This window comes from Hemicordylus capensis, chromosome 10, assembly GCF_027244095.1.
Source record: "Hemicordylus capensis ecotype Gifberg chromosome 10, rHemCap1.1.pri, whole genome shotgun sequence".
Taxonomy (NCBI): domain Eukaryota; kingdom Metazoa; phylum Chordata; class Lepidosauria; order Squamata; family Cordylidae; genus Hemicordylus; species Hemicordylus capensis.
The window spans coordinates 9,901,422-9,921,252 of record NC_069666.1 but is presented as its reverse complement, the minus strand read 5'-3'; the positions used below and the strand labels follow the sequence as shown (position 1 = coordinate 9,921,252).

Sequence of the window (19,831 nt, the reverse complement as noted above, 5' to 3'; positions counted from 1 at the left end):
AATCTACATTTTGAAGCCGTGGGAGTGTTGTCTGCTATAGATAAACAGTGATGTGACAGACAGAAATTCAACAGGTATAAGCTTCCAAAGTGTGGAGGCATGGTGACAGGGAAGAGCAACATCTGCTGAACTTCTGCATGACACACAGCTATTAAAGGAAGTCCGCAACATGCAAACAGCAACAGATGATATTCTATAATTTGTGGCTGCAATAATTCATTATGGGCATTGCTAGAAAATGATCTCAAACTGCATAACTATGCAGTGATGTCCACATCAGCTAACTATACAAAAGGAAGAAGACAAACACTCAATATTTTTGTCCGGAACTGTTTCATACTATACTGTATATTGGACAAGTAAAGGCTCTTTCTCACTTATCTCACAGCCTTACCTACCTCACATGGTTGTGAGGACAAACATAACAATGAACACCGCTTTGGGCTCCTTGGAAGAAGAGGTTTATATAAACATAAACAAACAAATGTTTTAAAATATGCATCTGATGCAACACATCTAATTTATTGTTATTGTATGTCATATGATGACTCTGTAATCTATTGACATCTGGATATAGTTTTGTTTTATGCACATTTTTAAAAAAGTAATGAACTCTGTTAACTGGGCAAAGGAGCACCTTTAAGTCTATTATATTCAGCAGAGGGAGAATAGCTCCTGCATAGCATCCTTCCCAATGAACGTTGCTGGTGTATTCCTTCTGTTTCCTATTAGGCTGTGAGCCCTTTGGGTGCAAGGAACTTTTTTTGGGTTTTGTTTTTAAGAGGTATATACGATGAATATTTATATACTAAACAAAAGTCCCCAAAGTGGTTTACATAGATATAACTAAATAAATAGAATGGCTCCCTGTTCCCAAAGGGCTCACAATCTAAAAAAGAAACATAAGATAGACACCAGCAGCAGACCCTGGAGGGATGCTGTGCTGGGGATGGATAGGGCCAGTCACTTCCCCTCTGCTAAATAAAGAGAATTGCCACTTTTAAAATGGGCCTCTTTGCTCAGTTATCAGGGGAATATTATTTTAATTCATATCCATATGAATTAATATTAATTCATTATTTATTAATTAATGCATGTTCAAATTAATATGAATATTAATCATGAATAAGAACAATTCTATTTTTGATCTTGACTTTCCTCTACAAAATTCAGGGCAGCATACCTCCCCTCTCGGCCTACCTCACAGGGTTGCTGTGAGGAGGAACTGGAGAGAAAGATAAATGCCACCCTGCACATCTTGGGAAAGGGTGGGATATAGGATGCAATGAATAAAATAACGCTGCCTCACTTTACAGGATTCTTTGTAAGGATTATTAGCACGATAACCAAAGGCACGCAGCGCGTTCCAACATTCCACAGCACTCTATAAAGGCGCAACTCTCTAAGCCGCTTTTCTTTAGAAACTTACTGGCAGAATTGCTGCGAGTCCTCTGACATTTGGCTTTTGTCAGTAGAATGGAGCCATTTTGCACATCCCGGCTGGGAGGCTGTTCTTTGCGAGGACCAATGGAGGGTTCCTGGAGGAAAGAGAACAAACCCAGAATATTTGGCGCAGCACCTGAACTCGTTTTCACGCGTGAAAGCTTTATGGAGCGCCCGTGCACTCAGTGGGGACCTCTGGTGGTCATTCATAGAAAGTACGTCTTCTCACTCATCGAGGGGGTGGGCATAGAGCGGCTGGCATTCTGATAGGCTCGCTCAGTCCAGTCCGTCCTTTTGTATTGGCCTCTAGGGCTGCCTGTTTAGAAGACCTGGGGTAAAACTAGTTGCTTCCTGGGGGTAAATCTCAGGGAGGTGCTGGGAGCGGCTTGTGTGCATTTTGGAGGATGACAAAGGAAAGAGCTTAATGGGGAAGAAGGAATGCAAAATGCAGTTTGTGAGCATCCCCGAAGGAGGTGCAAGGAAGAAGTTCTCCCCTTCTCTTCTCCCACTTGTCCTCCTGGCTGCAAGGTACTGATTTGCCACTTTTAGAAAGGTGCAGTTAGACACACACCCTCCCCTTCCCTTCCAGGACCACCAAGAGGTGCAGCAGACGCTTGGGAGAATTTGGAGGGCTGGAAAATAAAGGCGGAATTTAACTCCAGAAACCCAGAAATTTCTGGATTTCTAAAGGGCACATTGCAGAGGCATAACGAGGTTGGAGTTGGCCCTGGTACAAAAACGTCTAAATTGGTCCTTTCCTCTCTCACCTTCTGCATTGGAGAGCTTTTTTTATTAATTTTAATGTATTTTGACATTTATATTCCTCTGTTCCTGTGAGGTGCACAAGATTTATGTTTACCATCCTATGGGAGGAGAGCTGGTCTTGTGGTAGCAAGCAGGACTTGTCCCCTTAGCTAAGCAGGGTCTGCCCTGGTTTGTATTTGAATGGGAGACTACATATGTGTGCACTGTAAGATAGTCCCCTTAAGGGATGGAGCTGTTCTGAGCATCTAGGTTGCAAGTTCCCTCCTGGCAGCATCTCCAAGATAGGGCTGAGAGAGTTGCCTGCCTGCAACCTTAGAGAAGCCACTGCCAGTCTGTGGAGACAATACTGAGCAAGATGGACCAAGGGTCTGACTCAGTATATGGCAGCTTCCTATGTTCCTATCCTCGCAACAACCCTGTAAGGTAGATTAGGCTGAGAGATAAGTGACTGGCCCTGGGTCGCCCAGTGAGTTTCATGGCTGAACAGGAATTTGAACTCGGGTCTCCCCAGTCCTAGTCCAGCACCCTCACCACTTCATCACACTGAGCAGAGCGCAAAGAGCAAGCTGTCAGCCAGTTGTGGGGAGGGCAACTTCAGGGGCCCAGGGATATTTGTTCCCCTTTGTTCAGTCACTCCTGGTGCAATCGCATGCAAGTGTAATTTGAGCAAAGAGAGGTCCATCTTTGGTTACCTCCAGTATGTCTGGTGGCACCTTGGAACTGGGCCTTCTCTGCAGCTGCTCCTGGGCTGTGGGATGCGTTCCTGGCAGAAATTCGTAGTTTGGGCTCATTGTTGACCTTCAAGAGAACTCTGCAAACGTATTTCTTTGGCCTGGCCTTCCAAGGTTTTAAAATTGTTCTTACATGTTTTTTAACAGGTTTTAAACTGGTTTTAAATTTGTTTTTATATACTTTTAAGCTGATTGTTTTAAATGGTGGTTCATTTGTTTTTTGCAAGCTACGAGAACTCCGTTCTTGAAATCTCACGTTATTGTCACAAAGAATTGCTTTTACATAGTGACCACTTTTTTCTCCAGCAGGGGGAGTAGTTTTAATACAGTTGTTGGTCTTTCTGGGCAAGGTCCCCTATTGAATGCTTAGAAAAGGTAACCTTAATATACCTCCTCATTTTTTTTAAGCAGGGCTTCTTCAAGAAGCTTTAAAAAAAAAGTTGTAGGAGAGACAAATCCAACTGGTATAGCTTTCCTCATTGTAGAGGTGCCATGCTCAGGAAAACTGCACCTCTTGAGTTCCTGCCTGTCCCAGAGCTCTTAAAGGCCCAGAACCCTATTAGGAAAACGAGATGGCGAGCTTAGATCTTTCTCAAGCTAAAAATGGGAGTGTGTTATGACATACTACGTCCTTCAACTTACCTTGTTGGCAATTACTAAATTCACCAAGCCTTTTGCTGATTGAATGAGCGATTCCGCCTCTTTGCTGGAGAGCTCTTTCAGAGGTTGTCCATTGACAGTTAAAAGTTCATCACCAGGACTTAGTCGACCATCCCTGCAAAAGCAAAAGCAGAGAGAGAGGCAATATTTAAGGTATGAGCTAGCCCTTAGGAATTATTTCAGTTGCATGGTAAATGTTTGTCCTTCCCATGCCATTCTAGTCACTTTTGGATTCAGAAGCTATATAGGTGAGGATGGTTCCTTCCCACCTAAAGATTGCCCTCCACCTTCCTGGCTAGGTCATTTATGTGAGATGTTCATTGCCAACTTCTGGTTGAAAAATGCTGGTGTCTCAGTAGGGTCAAGGGCACATACTGGATTAGTTCAGGGAAGAGGTTTTCAACCTTATTTATTTATTTATTCATTCGATTTCTATACTGCCCTTCCAAAAATAGCTCAGGGCAGTTTTCACAGAGAAATAATAAGTAAATAAGATGGACCCCTGTCCCCAAAGGGCTCACAATCTAAAAAGAAACATAAGATAGACACCAGCAACAGTCACTGGAGGTACTGTGCTGGGGGTGGATAGGGCCAGTTACTCTCCCCCTGCTAAATAAAAGAGAATCACCACTTAAAAGGTGCCTCTTTGCCAAGTTAGCAGGGGTTATTGACACCTTATTGTCAATAGCAGGGGGTTAGCAAGTTAGCAGGGGTTATTGACACCTAAACTTGAGACCTTTAAAAGGTGATAAAGAAGGTAAAGTGTGCTGTCAAGTTGATTTCGACTCCTGGTGACCACAGAGCCATGTGGCTTTCTTTGGCAGAATACAGGAGGGGTTTACCGTTGCCTCCTCCCATGCAGTGTGAGATGATGCCTTTCAGCACCTTCCTATATCGCTGCTGCCCGATATAGTACCAGTGGGGATTTGAACCGGCAACCTTCTGCTTGTTAGTCAAGCATTTCCCTGCTGCGCCACATAAGGTGACTTTAAAAGTGCTGGTTCTCTTATATTTCGGGAGAGAACAACTGTCCCTATCAAACCCTGTGCTGCATAGCTTGTGCTTTTTCTTTTTCTTTTTTAAATCTTGTGAGCTCTTAGGGGACAGGAGGCATCTTATTTATTTATTTATTTATTTATTTCTATGAATATCAGTTTGAGAACTTTTGCTGATAAGCGGTTGTTGATCAGTGTCTCTCTCTCTCTCTATATATACACACCTATTTGCAGTAGTTCAGCAATGCCTAGGGACCCAAGTTTGAGAACCCCTGGTTCAAGGGGTGTCACCCCGGAGTTAATAGCAAAAATCCAGCATCCTGCATCCCATGTGTCCCCCCGCCCTGCCCATATGCCTCTGGGAAGCTTCCAAAGCAAACCTGTAGCATACCTCTGAGCGGCTCCTCCGTCAATCACCTGGCTAACTGTGAATTCTTTCCCAAAGACGGAGCAATTGGGAGTCCTGGAGACTTGGATTCCCAAGCTGTCGTTCCCTGTGGCGATGCAGAGCTTCCAGATGCAGCTGTCCTGGTTTGGAGAAACAAAGGGACGTATTTAAGGTAAGGATTTCCAATTCCGATATGGCTGGCTAAACGCTGAATAGCATAAACATTCAGTAGTTTGAGAGAAGCGAGGCTTTGTGTTTTGAAGTCAGTCATTTGAGAGAAGCTTTGTGTTTTGATTCGTGAAGATTTCTTGCCCTGAAGAAATTTCTACCTCAAAATGTGCTGGGACTTGTTTTCCTCCATAAATCTGTCTTTCTTTCTTTCTTTCTTTCTTTCCCTTCCTGCCTTACCTTGTTCCCTTCCTCCCCTTCTTTCTTTCTTTCTTTCTTTCTTTCTTTCTTTCTTTCTTTCTTTCTTTCTTTCTTTCCCTTCCTGCCTTACCTTGTTCCCTTCCTCCCCTTCTTTCTTTCTTTCTTTCTTTCTTTCTTTCTTTCTTTCTTTCTTTCTTTCTTTCTTTCTTTCCCTTCCTGCCTTACCTTGTTCCCTTCCTCCCCTTCTTTCTTTCTTTCTTTCTTTCTTTCTTTCTTTCTTTCTTTCTTTCCCTTCCTGCCTTACCTTGTTCCCTTCCTCCCCTTCTTTCTTTCTTTCTTTCTTTCTTTCTTTCTTTCTTTCTTTCTTTCTTTCCCTTCCTGCCTTACCTTGTTCCCTTCCTCCCCTTCTTTCTTTCTTTCTTTCTTTCTTTCTTTCTTTCTTTCCCTTCCTGCCTTACCTTGTTCCCTTCCTCCCCTTCTTTCTTTCTTTCTTTCTTTCTTTCTTTCTTTCTTTCTTTCTTTCTTTCTTTCTTATTTGGCATACAGTATTTGTATACCGTCCAAAACATACGTTTCTTGCACCATTCCTGTTTTATCTTTCTGTCTAAGCTGGTGTGGTGCTTTCTCTCCTGTTTGTTTTTATCTTCTCGTACAAATTACAAGAGATTTTCTGATCCATTGGTGTCTTTCAATCTGCATCTCAGCAGATAAGAACTTAAGAGGAGACCTGGTGGAACTCACCAAAGGTCCTTCAAGCCAGAATTCTGTTTCCGCAATGCCCAATCAGATGCCTCTGAGAAGCCAACAAGAAGATCCCTTTCCCAGTGTTGCTCCCCAGCAGCCAGACTTCAGAGGTACACTGCTCTTGAGCATGGAGGCTCCATTTAGCTATCATGGCTGATATCCAGTGATAGAGCCTGTCTTCCGTGAATAAGTCTGATCTTCTTTGAAGTTGTCTGACTCAGTGGCAGTCAGTACATCTTGCGGCAGCAAGTCATAATCTAATCATAACTTTTCTGATATTCAGCTGGACTTCCATGCATTGATTATTGTATGTAGAGGTGAGAGTGGGGAAGGGTGGATTTGCAGCACAAGTATCACTCTTCTATGGGTGCATATGTGGACACATTTTCATCCTGCTTATTTATTGTACGCTTGTACAATTAGGAATCATGCTGTTGCTTGCCAGCAACTGTTATTTCTAGGTATACTGGCTCTGGATATGGAGGTTCTACAAAACATAGGGCTGAGCATCCTGTCTTGGAGTTAGCTAGGGAGAGAACCTGGAATTTTCTGCACGCAAGCATGCAGATGCTCTTCCTCTGAACTATGGCTCCATCTCCTAAAGAGAATATCTTACGGTGCTCACACATGTAGACTCCCATTCAAATGCAGATCTGGGTGGTCCCTGCTTAGCAAAGGGGACCATTTATGCTTGCTACCACAAGACCAGCTCTTCTCTGATCATGACTAGATCTCTCCTCCTTCCTAAATCTAATCCTTTTTTAAAGCCACCTAACCATCGCCACATCCTGTGATAGTCGATTCCTTAAGTCAGCAATTCTGAAACTGAAACAAGTTTCACAATCTCTGAAATAAAGTGTTCCACCACTGCACTGAGGCCCCTCCCTTATCGTTCTTAGCATTTTGTAACTGTGTGAATTTTAACATGTAAAATGTCACTTTATAATTTAATGAAATAGTTAAAAGTATAATGCTTCATTTCTTGTGGTATGCTAGCAGTTCTCTCTTGGCACATAGTTTGGGAATTTGCTGCTTTAAAGCTATAGACTACGTCAGGGGTTCTCAGTCTTAGGCCTCCAGATATTGTTGGACTGCAGTAGGGGTGTGCATGGACCATTTGTCATGGTTTGGTCTGAATTCAACCCAAATTCGGACTGAACCATGGGTCCCCAAACCAGTTCGGTCAAACTCACCAGCTGAGCCAGTCAGGTTGACAAACAGGCTTCAGCCGGTTCAAAGTGGTTTGTGATCGAACCAGTTCGGTTCGCAGCAGACCGATTCATTATCAGACTGGTTCTGCACATCCCTAAACCACAACTCCCATCATCCCCAGGCCATTCTGGCTGAGTTTGATAGGAGTTGCAGTCCAACCACTTCTAGGGATCCTTGTTTCAAAACCCCTACAATAATAATACAAGAAGTTAATTGCACTCAGTATCAAGAAGTATTGTACTTTATTTGATCTGTCCTGAATCTCCTACCTTTCCTTGTAATTATCTGACCCTACTACTGCTACTACAAATATTTATATACATTACACCACTTTCCAGCAATAGTCCTCAAAGTGGTTTGCATAGGAAAATATGCTGATCAAGAGAGCGTAATAAATGTTGGCTGTCTGTCTGACTAGAAAAACACACACAAATAAATAAGAAGGTTTCCTGTCCTCAAAGGGCTCAGTCTAAAAGGAAATATAAGGTAGACACCGGCAGTAACCAGTGGAGAGATGCTACGCTGGAGTTGAGTAGGCCCACTTGCTCCCCTTCTGCAAAATATAAGAGAACCGCCTCTTTAAAAGATGCCTCTTTGCTCCGTTAGCACGGAGAAGTTCGTTTTCTCCATCTCAATTCTCAATTTATGTTCAATGCATGCACAATCTGTGTACGGTTTACTCATGTACATGGGAACCGTTGCATATTATACTGAACAGAGATACAGCAGTACACTTCTTATCTGTACGCTGCATCTGGGAGGGCCTGTACCCAAGTTCAGTTTTAAAATAAACATCTGTGCAATCATTCACACACAAAACATGTACATGTGCATGGATACCTGCGTGTACACATGACGTAATTCTCAGTGGGGCTCCTTTGCACTACTATTGCAAGACAGGGAGAAGAAATGTCTCTCAATTCACCTTTGCCAACACCACGCACTATTTTATAAACTTCTTTCTAAATACCCTTTTGAGGTTCAGGTAGTGGGGTGAAAGTAGGGCTGCTATTTGGCCATAGGAATGTCCCTCTTTTTATCTGTGGGAATTGTCTCTGTTGCTTTGCTTGTATTTTATAGCCCTTCCCTGGCTGAGTCTATTGTGTTCAGAGATTGACAAGATAGATATCAACTATATAAACTGGGGCATGACAAATCCCAGGCGCCAGGGAGTCCTGGCATCTAGAAATTTAACTGTGGTGCCCAGACTAGGATATTCAGAGGTAGAGTTATGTAGTAAAAGCTTTCTTTGTCCCAGGCAGTTTCTGTTTCTGCCCTAAGTTTTTTTGTCATAAAGTTGATTAAAGAGAAGCTGATTTACCCTCAACAATATCCATTACTAAGTCCAGTCACTTTGTCAAATGCATATTGCCTGGCTCCTAAATTTTTCGGCTGGCTCTTAGATCCAAAGAAGATTTGTCAAGACCTGCCATAAAGGAACACAGGAGGGTCTTATTCTATATATTCCGCTGTTGGATTCGGCTAATCAGAATTTGTTTTTTCACCAAATGATTTCCATTTACTTGTTCATTGGGCTTTTCAAAGTGAAACAGCTTGTTCCAGATGTTGTTTGAAGTAAACATAACCGTGGCAGTGACTGAAAACTAGAATATGTTTGTTCCTCCGTTATGAGATTTTGCAGTTGATGGCCTCTTAGGAACAACCTACATTCCTGCCAGAGAGAGGTTCCCCCCCCCGCCCTTCAGGGAAAGATTTTGGACTTTAGCAAGTTAGCAAGCTGCCTGACAGTTCCCCAGCTAGTTTGCTTTGCTCCATTTACTCTTTTAAAAAAAAGAAACCGGAAGAGCAAACAGCGTGTGCAAATATTCGGCCTGAATGGAAATGGGGTGAAAATTCTGGGGCCAAGAAGAAGAAACTATATGAAAATGGGACCTTTGAGAATTTAAAAAAAGAGTCTGGTTGGTGGTTGAGTCGCGGCGGGTTGCCTTTGTTTTTGCTGCAAACCTCTGAACTGGGCAGTTCCAGGGTAATAGAATCAAGCATGGTACCGCTTTTTCAATGACAGTCACATAAGCAAATTTTCAAGTTGTTATATATACCCAATGGCAGGAGATCATGCCCTACTATATTTTTTACAAAAACTATTATAAATAGTGTCTGAAATGTGCAAAATTTGTTGGTAATGGAATCAGAAAAGATGTTCAAAATTCTGATTCCTACAGATGTACTTTGCGTGTTTCAGACATCATTTATACTATTTAAGGATTTTGTAAAAATGCTCTTATAGTAGGATATATTCTCTTGCCGGTGGGTATATATATCAGCTTGAAGATTTGCTTATGGCTGCAGTGACTGAACAAGTGGAAACATGCTTGATTCTGTTACCCTTGGAATTGCCCGATTATTCTCACTACTCCATTGTTCTCTATCTCAGGAAACAGACAGATAGTTGTCTCCTGCTTGATGAAACTGACAGAGCTCCTCAGCAAAAGAGTTCTGTATAACGTGCATTCTGCCTATTGGATGTAGCACTATGAATAATGCTAATATTTGACATTTGCTGAAATGTCTCCTTTTGCCATTTGGATTTTCAATTCCCTTCCAATTCATACTTTCTCATTCCAGTTTCACAGCATTTTTCAATTTTCAATTCCAGTTCACCCTTTCCCGTTCCAATTTCATAACATCACGCAGTATTGTTCAGTTCCAATTCACACTTTTCCATTCCACTTTCACATTACTTCACAATGTTCCTTTCCAATTCACATTTCTCATGTGGAATTTCACCTAGCAGTTTAAAATGTGAGTGCTTTCCTGTCTGACCTCATGCAGAACTGAGCAGAGAGGCATCTTTCAAAGTGGTGATTCTCTTATATTTAGCAGTGGGAGAACACCTGGCCTCTGTCCCACCCCAGCACAGCATCCAGTGGCTGTTACTAGTGTCTACCTTATTTTAAAGAAAATTGTGAGCCCTTTGGAGACAAGGGGCCATCATTTATTTATTCATTCATTTATTTATTTATTTAATGCAAAGCACTTTGAGAACTTTTGTCAGAAAGCGGTATATTAATAATCATAGTTGTAGTGTTCAAGTTAGGCACACCTAAACTCTTTCAGGAGGTGGCTGTGCACACGGTCAGAAAACTACAGCAAAACAGGAAGCATCTACTAAGATATTAGCAAAAAGATATCTTTTTTTAATCTCCATGTCTCAAGATGCTGTGGAATATGAGGTCCTTTAATTATTTGTAGATATTTGTAGATATTAATTATTTGTAGATTAAACCAACATGTTTCAGCTGCATGGCTTTCTTCAGGGGCAGTTATGTACTTACTGTCACCTTACAAGAATATGAATACGACGAATATTCATATACCGCTTTGCAACAAAAGTTCCCAAAGCAGTTTACATAGATATAAATAAATAAAGATGGCTCCCTGTTCCTCCAACAGAGATCTCTGTTGAAAGTTTACTGCTAGTAAACTTCCATCCATTACTATGGAAGAAAGCCTTGTGGCTGAAACGCATTGGGCATATAATATCTACAAGTAATTAAAGGACTGCAAATTCCATAACATCTTGAGACGTGGTCTCCTTTTTGCTGATGTGCATACTGTCAGCAACCATGCCTTGCCTGTGCGCTGTGCCATACCATGTTCACCTCTATCAGAAAACTACTCTCTGTCTGCATTCTGCATCTCCTGGAACCAGCGTTCTCTCTAGTTTTTTTTTCAACTGCATGTGTGGAATGAATTTGCTTCTGGGTGGCAGTATCAAGGCAGTGTGTGCCCATATATATATATTCAGAGTGGGACCTTCCTGATTAAACCTGAGCAGGATCCCAAATCAACTGAACGGGTATAAAAAACCGTGTGAGCGCACGCACATGCGCACGCCAGAAGAAACGCTGCCTGGCACCCTGTTGCAACAGCAGCCCCACGGAAACCTGTGGTTTAAAATTTAGCACAGGCTGAAGACCTGTTCCCCAGAATTTCCCTCCAGATGAATGATTGTTAACCCACATTTTGTTTGTTTGTTTGTTTTCTATACCGCCCTTCCAAAAATGGCTCAGGGCGGTTTACACAGAGAAATAATAAATAATAAGATGGATCCCTGTCCCCAAAGGGTTCACAATCTAAAAAGAAACACAAGATAGACACCAGCAGCCGTCACTGGAGGTACTGTGCTGGGGGTGGAGAGGGCCAGTTGCTCTCCCCCTGCTAAATAAAGAGAATCACCACTTTTAAAAGGTGCCTCTTTGCCAAGTTAGCAGGGTTAGCATGTTCAGATGTTTATGGACTGTTGTTATTGCTTTCAGTTGTGCACACTGCCTTGAGATAACAACAACAACAAATATTTATATACTGCCTTTCATCAAAAGTTTCCAAAGCGGTTTTCATAGAGGAAATAAATAAATAAGATGGCTCCCTGTCCCTAAAGGGCTCACAATCTAAAAAGAAACATATGTCAGACACCAGCAACAGTCACTGGAGGGATGCAGTGCGGGGGGTGGATAGGGCCAGTTACTCTCCCCCTGCAAAATAAAGAGAATCACCACATTAAAAGCTGCCTCTAGGCCAAGTTAGCAGGGGAATGTTATGAGGAATGCTTTTGACATCTCTGCTTCGTGTGTGCATGAGAATGACAGCTTTGTATTGCAATGAGTCTCTTGCCACATGCCAGGTAGGGCACACCTGCTGTGCTCCTGATGGAGAGAACGCCGGATGAACCAGCCCCACAGTGGGAGTGTAATACCCTCGGCACGCTATTTGTGCCGACTCGGAGGGCTTGCTCTTCGGATCTCCCACCAGGAGGCCACCCGCATTTGGCTGCCGAAGCCTTGATTACCCAAACCTTTGGAAGCGGTCGGCAGTCACTGACCCCCCTACCTTGATGAAGAACTTCCTTCTCATATTCTTGCAGTTTTCGCTGGCCGCAGCCCTCAGCTGCATCATGCTGGCGATCGTAAGAGGATCAGGTGGGCCGTCAGTGGTTGTCGATGCACATGCTAATTGTAGCCGGGCACAGGGACCGGATTCCTCTTGGCCCCAGCTGGCCTGCGTCTCGAAAGCGTTGGGGTACTTCTCGTCGGGGCTCGATCCGTCGTCGCTGTTCTTCCCATTGCAAAGGATAAGGGACCGCGAAATGGAGCGCAACGTCTTGGTCTTTCTACTCTTCGCGCTGCTCTGTCGCTCCATCCTCGGAGACCTGTCGCTGTTAATTAGCCATGATTTCCCTCAATTATTGCAGCGAAATATCCTGCCGGAAGAGAAGGGGAGGGGGGGAGAACCCAGTCTGAAGCATGCTCTTACTTTACTTCTCATCACCTCTCCAAAATAACGCAACTCTGAAAAAATCGTGATCAGGACACAGGCTTTCAGTTCAGGAATAGCAATGTGAGATCTCATGGGATGTTTTATTATTATTATTTTTTTAAGGAAGTGTTAGGCATGATTCTGCTTCACCTGTATCTTGTATTTTTGCATTCTCTACTCATGGGCATTGTGGAAAACTTGCGGGGGGCGGGGGAATGGTATCAGCCCTCTCCAGTTTCATAAACGTAAAAGGTAAAATGTGTCATCAAGTTGGTGTTGATTCCTGGGGCCCACAGAGCCCTGTGGTTGTCTTTGGTAGAATACAGGAGGGGTTGACCATTGCCTCCTCCCACGCAGTCTGAGATGATGCCTTTCAGCATCTTCCTATATCGCTGCTGTCCGATATAGGCGTTTCCCATAGTCTGGGAAACATACCAGTGGGGATTCGAACCAGCAACCTCTTGCTTGCTAGGCAAGTCATTTCCCCGCTGCGCCATTAACTGCCTTATACTATATCGAGCCAGCAGCCGCTCTCCAAGGTTTCAGGCAGGAGCTTTTCCCAGCCCTTCCTGGAGATGCTGCTAGGGATTGAACCTGGAACAGGGGCGTAACTATCGTAGGGCAAGGGGAGACAGTTGTCTGGGGGTCCACTGCCTTGGGGAGCCCCACAGAGGCAAGTCACATGAATGACTCCCCCAGCCGCACACCCGCCCGGGCTTCCTTCAGTTGTATTCATCCTCCGAAACTGATGTGGGTGTTAAGACCAACCTTGCTGTGCCCCTGACCTGGGACCTTTTGCATGCAAGCAAGCAGGTGCTCTTCCACTGAACTATTGCCATTCCTACTATAGGAAGCTGCCTTCTGCTGGGTCAGACCCTTGGACCATCCCACGCATCATTGTCCACACTGACTGGCAGCAGTTTCCAGGGTTTCATGCAGCAGTCTTTCCCAGCCAGGGACTGATATTGGGGTACTCTGCATGCAGAACACTGAGCTCTGCCACTGAGCTACAGTCTTTGTCAACTGGATTTGGTCAGTGCATTATATAACTAAACATGCCAAGTGTTTTCCAGCATTTGGCGTACAGGTATCCTTGACGTTTGCATCTTGAGGACAAAGCCAACCTGAGCAGGAGGGGCAAGTGGATTTCAGTGGGCGAATGGCTGGGAAGGGAAGGGGTCGCAATCATGATGCAATTGCCATGTGTTGATTTCGAACCAGTCAATGTCATGTGTAGATAGATGCTTAACTTTACTTGTGAGTTGTAGCAGCATGGGGATGCAACTCAGTTTGGGAGCATGCTGAGGTGGGGTTACCCTTTATCTCTGTGCCATTTTCATGCTGAAAATGGCACCCTGGAGCAACCAAACCATTGCCATTGGGGCAAATGTTGCAAAGCTGGTGCAGTCTTAGGCCACCTGAACAGAAGCATAGTGTCTAGATCAGGGATTCTCAACATTGGGTCCCCAGATGTTATTGGACTTCAACTCCCATCATCCCCAGCCCCAGTGGCCTTTGGTTGGGAATTATGGGAGTTGAAGTTCAATAATATCTGGGGACCCAATGTTGAGAACCCCTGGTCTAGATCACAGGACGGAATCATCCCACTCTGTTCTATGCTGGCCAGACCTTACGTGGAACACCGTGTTCAGATATTGGCCCTGCACTCCAAGAAAGAAGGAAACTGGAACAGGTTCAGAGAAGGGCACCCAATAGAGCAGGGATTCTCAGTGTTGGGTCCCCAGATGTTATTGGACTTCAACTCCCATAATCCCCAGCCAAAGGCCACTGGGCCTGGAATTATGGGAGTTGAAGTCCAATAACATCTGTGGATCCAACATTGAGAATCCCTGCAATAGAGGAACATAGCAAGCTGCCTTCTACCGAGTCAGACCATGTATCCATCTAGCTCAGTACTGTCTACCCAGACTGGCAGTGACCTCTCCAGGGTTACAAGCGGGAGTTGCTTGAGAAGGGAACGGCCTGCCCCATGCAGTGGTGAGCTCTTCTTCACTGGAGGTTTTTAAATGGAAGCTGTCCGGCTGCCACGGAGACTGTCGCAGTTTCTACACTAGGCAGGCAGTTGGACTAGAAGACCTCCCAGGCCCCTTTCAGCTCCAACGTTTTATTATTCTAAAAAATGTACAATTGTAGACACAGAGGCACTATACACACCATCAGGGATACTGGTTGTGCTGGGCTCCTGATGACATGTATGGTTATGGGTTTTTAAAAACAAAACACCCACTGTGATAGAGGTTTAAAGAAACTATTTTAAGATACCATATTCAGACAGTTCTGTAGCAATCCTACATTCTGGATAACCTCAAGGTTGCTATTATCTATCTATCTATCTATCTATCTATCTATCTATCTATTTATTTATTATTATTATTAATTACTGTCCTCCTCCAACTCCGATGAGCAAACTTTAAAAACAAAAACAAAAAGGCTGTGGACATGTTATATAGGTAGATTCTTAAGATGCATTACAATACAATTAATGATGCATTACAATACATTAAGATGCATTACAATTACAATAAATTACAATTTAAGTATTAAACTTAAAATGGCTAAGAAAATCCAAAAAACCATAAACTTGAAAATAAATAGCACATGCCCGCACATAAAACAATTTAAAAAGATTGCATGTTATCAGTAGGAATAGATATTCCCTGTTAGGGTTGCCAATTCTGGCTAAAGCAACCCCCCCTCCCCCAATCAGTGTTTTCTCTATTATTATTATTTTTCATCTGTGTGCAGAATGAGTTTTGTTCTTGGCAGCAGCATCAAGGCAGTGTGCACGCTCGTGCTTTCAGAGTGGGGCCCTCCTGATTAAACCTGAGTGGGATCTAAAATTAATTGAGCGGACATCAAAAACTGTGTGAGCACACAGACACGCGCACACCTTCGAGGGAACACTGCCCCCAATATTTTTCACAATATCAAGCCATTAAAATCTCCAGCATTGCTTTCAAGATCCACCTGGTTCCTGGAGACTACAGTCCAATCCTGGAAGGCCGGCAACTTTCCTTAGGGTTGCCAGCACTGACGGAAGCTATTATTTTTCCAGTATGTTTGTTCCAATATTTTTTTACAATATGGGAACATAGGAAGCCACTTTATACCGAGTCAGACCATTGCTCCATCTAGCTAAGTATTGCCTACACTGACTGGCAGCGGCTCTCCAAGGTTTCAGGCAGGGCTGGAACGTGGGATTTCCTGCATGCAAAGCAGACGCTCTGCCACTGAGCTGTGGAGACATCACTGAAATCTCCAGGCTTGGAACACAGAACACAGGAAGCTGCTATATACTGAGTCAGCCCATTGGTCCATCTAGCTCAGTATTGTCTACACAGATTGGCAGCGGCTTCTCCAAGGTGGCAGGCAGGAATCTCCCCCAACCTTATCTGGAGATGCTGCCAGGGAGGGAACTTGGAACCTAGATGCTCTTCCAGAGCGGCTCCATCCCCTAAGAGGAGAATATCTTACAGTGCTCACATGTGGTCTCCCATTCAAATGCAACCAGGGCAGACCCTGCTTAGCTATGGGGACAAGTCATGCTTGCTACCACCAGACCAGCTCTCCTCTTGCTTTCAAGAGTCACTGTAGATTGGTGCTCATTTCTGGAGACCCGAGCCAAGCCTGGAGGGTTGGCAACTCTATTTCCTGTTCAGCATATATGCGGTGTCAAACGCAGATTAATTAATGCAACTTGGCAAACTGAAAAGGAGATGTAGGTTTTATGTCCACATTCTGTAACTGAGAGGAGAGGTGTGTGTGTGTGTGGTCAAAGTCATTTGCTGTTCAAATCACATAGTTACACTTAGGTCCCGTGCCCTGCATGTTTGATTTGTAAGTGGCTTAGCAAAAGTGGATTTTCTTGACCATGGGCAGGAAGGCACGGCTGAAGGGAAATGCATGCATTTTCCCTTAAGCTCCCTTCAGCCTTCACTTTAGCGCTGCAACAGAAAGGGATTCTTAAACATGAATATTCCTAACTTTGGAGGAAGAACAAACGGTAGTATCATTGCTACAGATACTTCCCCAAACTTTTGATAGACACACATTTTTCCCCCTGAATTAAAATAGGAGGTAGGTTTCAGTACCTTTGGAGGATTAATTTTAAAGTGTTTTAAGGGTAAGACAGAAATACGTGCTTTCTAAGAAACCCGCTCTTTGTGCTACTTAGGGTCTCTTCTCCCAATGGCCTATTAGTTGGAAGTAAGTAAGCTCAGTGCAGTGACTCCTGCAGAAACACAGGGACAGATTCCTAGGAGGGCAGGTAATTCTGTTGCATTTCTGTTACCAGCATTGATCAAATACTCTCATCATAATACCTGAAGTGCAGTTGAGACCTAATTAGTTGCTGCCCAACAGAGGCTGCTTGCAAGGCCAGAGCTGCAACTCATACAGAGGGACAGTGGGCATTCTCCTGTGTGGGGACTTTGAGCTCCTGGCAACCTTTAATTATGGTTGACAGTAACTAGAGGCAGGGCCTTTTCTGTGGTGGCACCACAACAGTGAACTACAACTCCCATCATCCCCAGCTGCAATGATGCTAGGCCTATTTACTGAGTATGGTCGACACACTTATTGTCACAATCATGTGAGGGCTAAAGGTCGCCCACTTAAAAAAAAGAAGACGACGACGACTGAAAAAAACTGAAATATGAGATACCCATAGAAATGCAGCATGTACACACGCATGCAGGCTTGGATTCTCTCTTGTGTGCACAGTGGATAAATGTTTGGGAAACAAGAGAGAGGAACCAAATAAATGGAACTGAGCCTAGTTTATAAAATCTGATCCCACACACATGCTCAGTCCGTCATCAAAATACTCTGCGGCTCCTCTGGAAACCCCAAGTCACCGAGCATCTCTTCATCCTTGGTGAAAAGGGATTATTGGACAGCAGAAAGGAAGCGGACGAACCCACTCGTAAATCAAAGCTGCAGCAACGGCCTCAACAGAAGCAATTACAGCAGAGACTAACCTGGTGTTGAAAACCGCTCCTGCTGCTTCCCTCGTGGCATGCACAATCTGTTCGCTTTAAAGAGCATCTCAGTAGGTGAAGAAAGGAACTGGAAGCCTCCTAATAAGCCTCCGCCTCCTTGGAATGCATTCAGGAGTAATAAAGTGCAAATCCCTGCTGCAGAAGAAGGGGTGGAACGAGACCCAGCGAGAAGAAACGAGGCAAGGAAGACCACAAGCCAAGAGGGGATTTGCTAGGCCCTTCATGTGCTCCAGACCAGGAGTTCCCACCCTTGGGTGCTGAGATGGCGTTGGACTACAACTCCCACCATGCATTATGGCTGGGGATGATGGGAGTTGTCGTTCAGCCACATCTGGCAACCCGAGGCTGAGCATCCTTGCAGTGGACTGTGGTACCTCAGATTTTGTCCTCTCCACAGGACTTTACCAGAGCCCAGATGGACTGAAACCAATTTTGCCTGGTCTGGCAATGTGGCCGTGAAATGGTTGAAAGGAACTGTGGCTGCTGGATTCCAGGCCTGATGCCTGGGGCGGCCCTTTAATGAGGCGAAGTGAAGCAATTGGCTCAGGCGGTAGATTGCTGGGGTGCCAGCAGGGAGCAAGATGCCCCCTGCTGTAACCCTTGGAGCAGTCCTTTGGGGGTTTTGCAAGGGGAGCCTTTCTCATACGCTGTGCGTAGCTTGTAAGAAGCATGAGGAGGGAAGAGGTGGCTGCGGGAAACCTCTCCGCCCCCCCGTACCACTTTCAGAGCTTGCATGAGTCCGTTGAATGGTGGATGGCCCCCACTAGCGGTGTGGGGCAAGGCAGCATTTAGCACCTGCAGTACCTTGGGCGACCCCGCCTGCTGTTGATTTGAGATGAACACAGCCTACCTGTGTGTTTGCTTCTGTGGCCTGGTAGTAATACCTGCTCAAACTGTCGTCTTTGTAAATCAACAGGTTAGGACCAGCCTTCTCTCCAAAGCTCTTATCCGCCCCACGGAAACGGGCCCAGTAAAAGCTACCTTGAATCTCCTACTGCTTGGGGAAAGGGGTGTGTGAGACACCACAGGAAAGGACCTTCTGTCGATATAGCCATTCTGAAAAGAACGATACGAGAGCCGGAAAAGTGCCACTGCATGCTTCTGATTGTGTTCAACTCAATGCAATCGGTGTGCATTGATCGGAACATAGGAAGCTGCCTTGGACCAAGTCAGACCACTGATCCACCCTGCTCAGGGCTGCTCAATTTCAGCCCTCCTGCAAACGCTGGCCTACAACTCCCATAATCCCTGGCTATTGGCCATGGTGGCAGGGGATTATTGGAGTTGTAGTCCAAAACCAGCTGGGGGCCTAAGTTGAGCAGGCCTGATCTAGCAAAATATTGTCTACACTGATTGGCAGCTGCTCTCCAAGGTTTCTGGCAGGAGTCTCTCCCAGCCCTACCTGGATGCCAGGGAGTGAACCTGGGACCTTCTGCATGTAAAACAGATACTCAAACACCGTTAGTGAATTCATGCTCGCTCCCACAAGGCCAGCTCCCCACCTGCCCCCGCCGCAAGAGATGCCCTCTCGGGTCACTAGATCCCCCTTTCCCGACTGCAGAGTTGCCTTGCCTTCTGTAATCCAAACCAAACGCTTGAACCCTTCCGCCCGCCCGTTTCCCTCCCCGGACTTCCCCTGCCTTGTGCTCAGTTGCCCGTAACCTGTTGTGCTCTTTGATGTAAACAATCTGCGCGCCAGGAACGGCAGCCATTTGGTTTCCATTTGGGCTGGGTACCGAACGGAGCCCGTGTAAGACGTCAACCCTTTGGCACAAACTCCGAGGCAGGATTGGGGAGCATTGCCCGTAACGCAGCGGCGGGAGTGTGAGGTCTCTGCATTGCTGGCGAGACCCAGTCGAGATAGTTTAATGTCGCTTGGCACGAGCCGTATACCATGCAACCGCGCACAACCTCTTGCATCCAATTCCAATGAGAAGCCTGCAAGCTTTGCTGCTTTTTTTTGGAGCTTTCCCGCATAGATAAAACTCCAAGCATGAGATGGTGTCTTAAACCACCCCCTTGAGAGGTTCCCGCTTCTTATCACTCCATCTGGGGGAACTAGAATTGACTGTCAAGGGAGGGAAGCATGAAACCAGTCTAAAAAATGTAAAAGGGACTTACAACAAAGCAGCAGAAAAACCGGACTCCTTCAGAAGGCTGTTTTCCTTCGCGGCCCTGGCAGAAAAGTGCAATAATTGGAAACACACCCTCTAGATGTCACATGAC

At 44.9% G+C, this 19,831-nt stretch overlaps 1 protein-coding gene and 1 long non-coding RNA gene across 5 annotated transcripts in view; one reads left to right on the top strand and one right to left on the bottom strand.

Moving 5' to 3' along the window:
* Positions 1-12,500, bottom strand: part of IL16 (interleukin 16) — a 42,666-nt gene extending 30,166 nt beyond the window's left edge. For 2 of the 3 annotated variants that reach the window (XM_053272862.1, XM_053272863.1), the window contains exon 1: positions 1,430-1,626. In XM_053272862.1, the coding sequence (XP_053128837.1) occupies positions 1,430-1,458 (29 nt within the window). In that variant the 5' untranslated portion in view covers positions 1,459-1,626. Of the gene's footprint in view, positions 1-1,429; positions 1,627-3,581; positions 3,715-4,985; positions 5,123-12,158 lie in introns of those variants that run through there. The other variant, XM_053272864.1, reaches the window with a different exon arrangement.
* The window catches only part of LOC128335075 (uncharacterized), a 53,007-nt gene continuing 34,960 nt past the window's right edge, over positions 1,785-19,831 (top strand). For both annotated transcript variants that reach the window (XR_008311498.1, XR_008311497.1), the window contains exons 1-2: positions 1,785-1,971; positions 5,040-5,154. This is a non-coding gene — a long non-coding RNA (uncharacterized LOC128335075). The remainder of the gene's footprint in view (positions 1,972-5,039; positions 5,155-19,831) is intronic.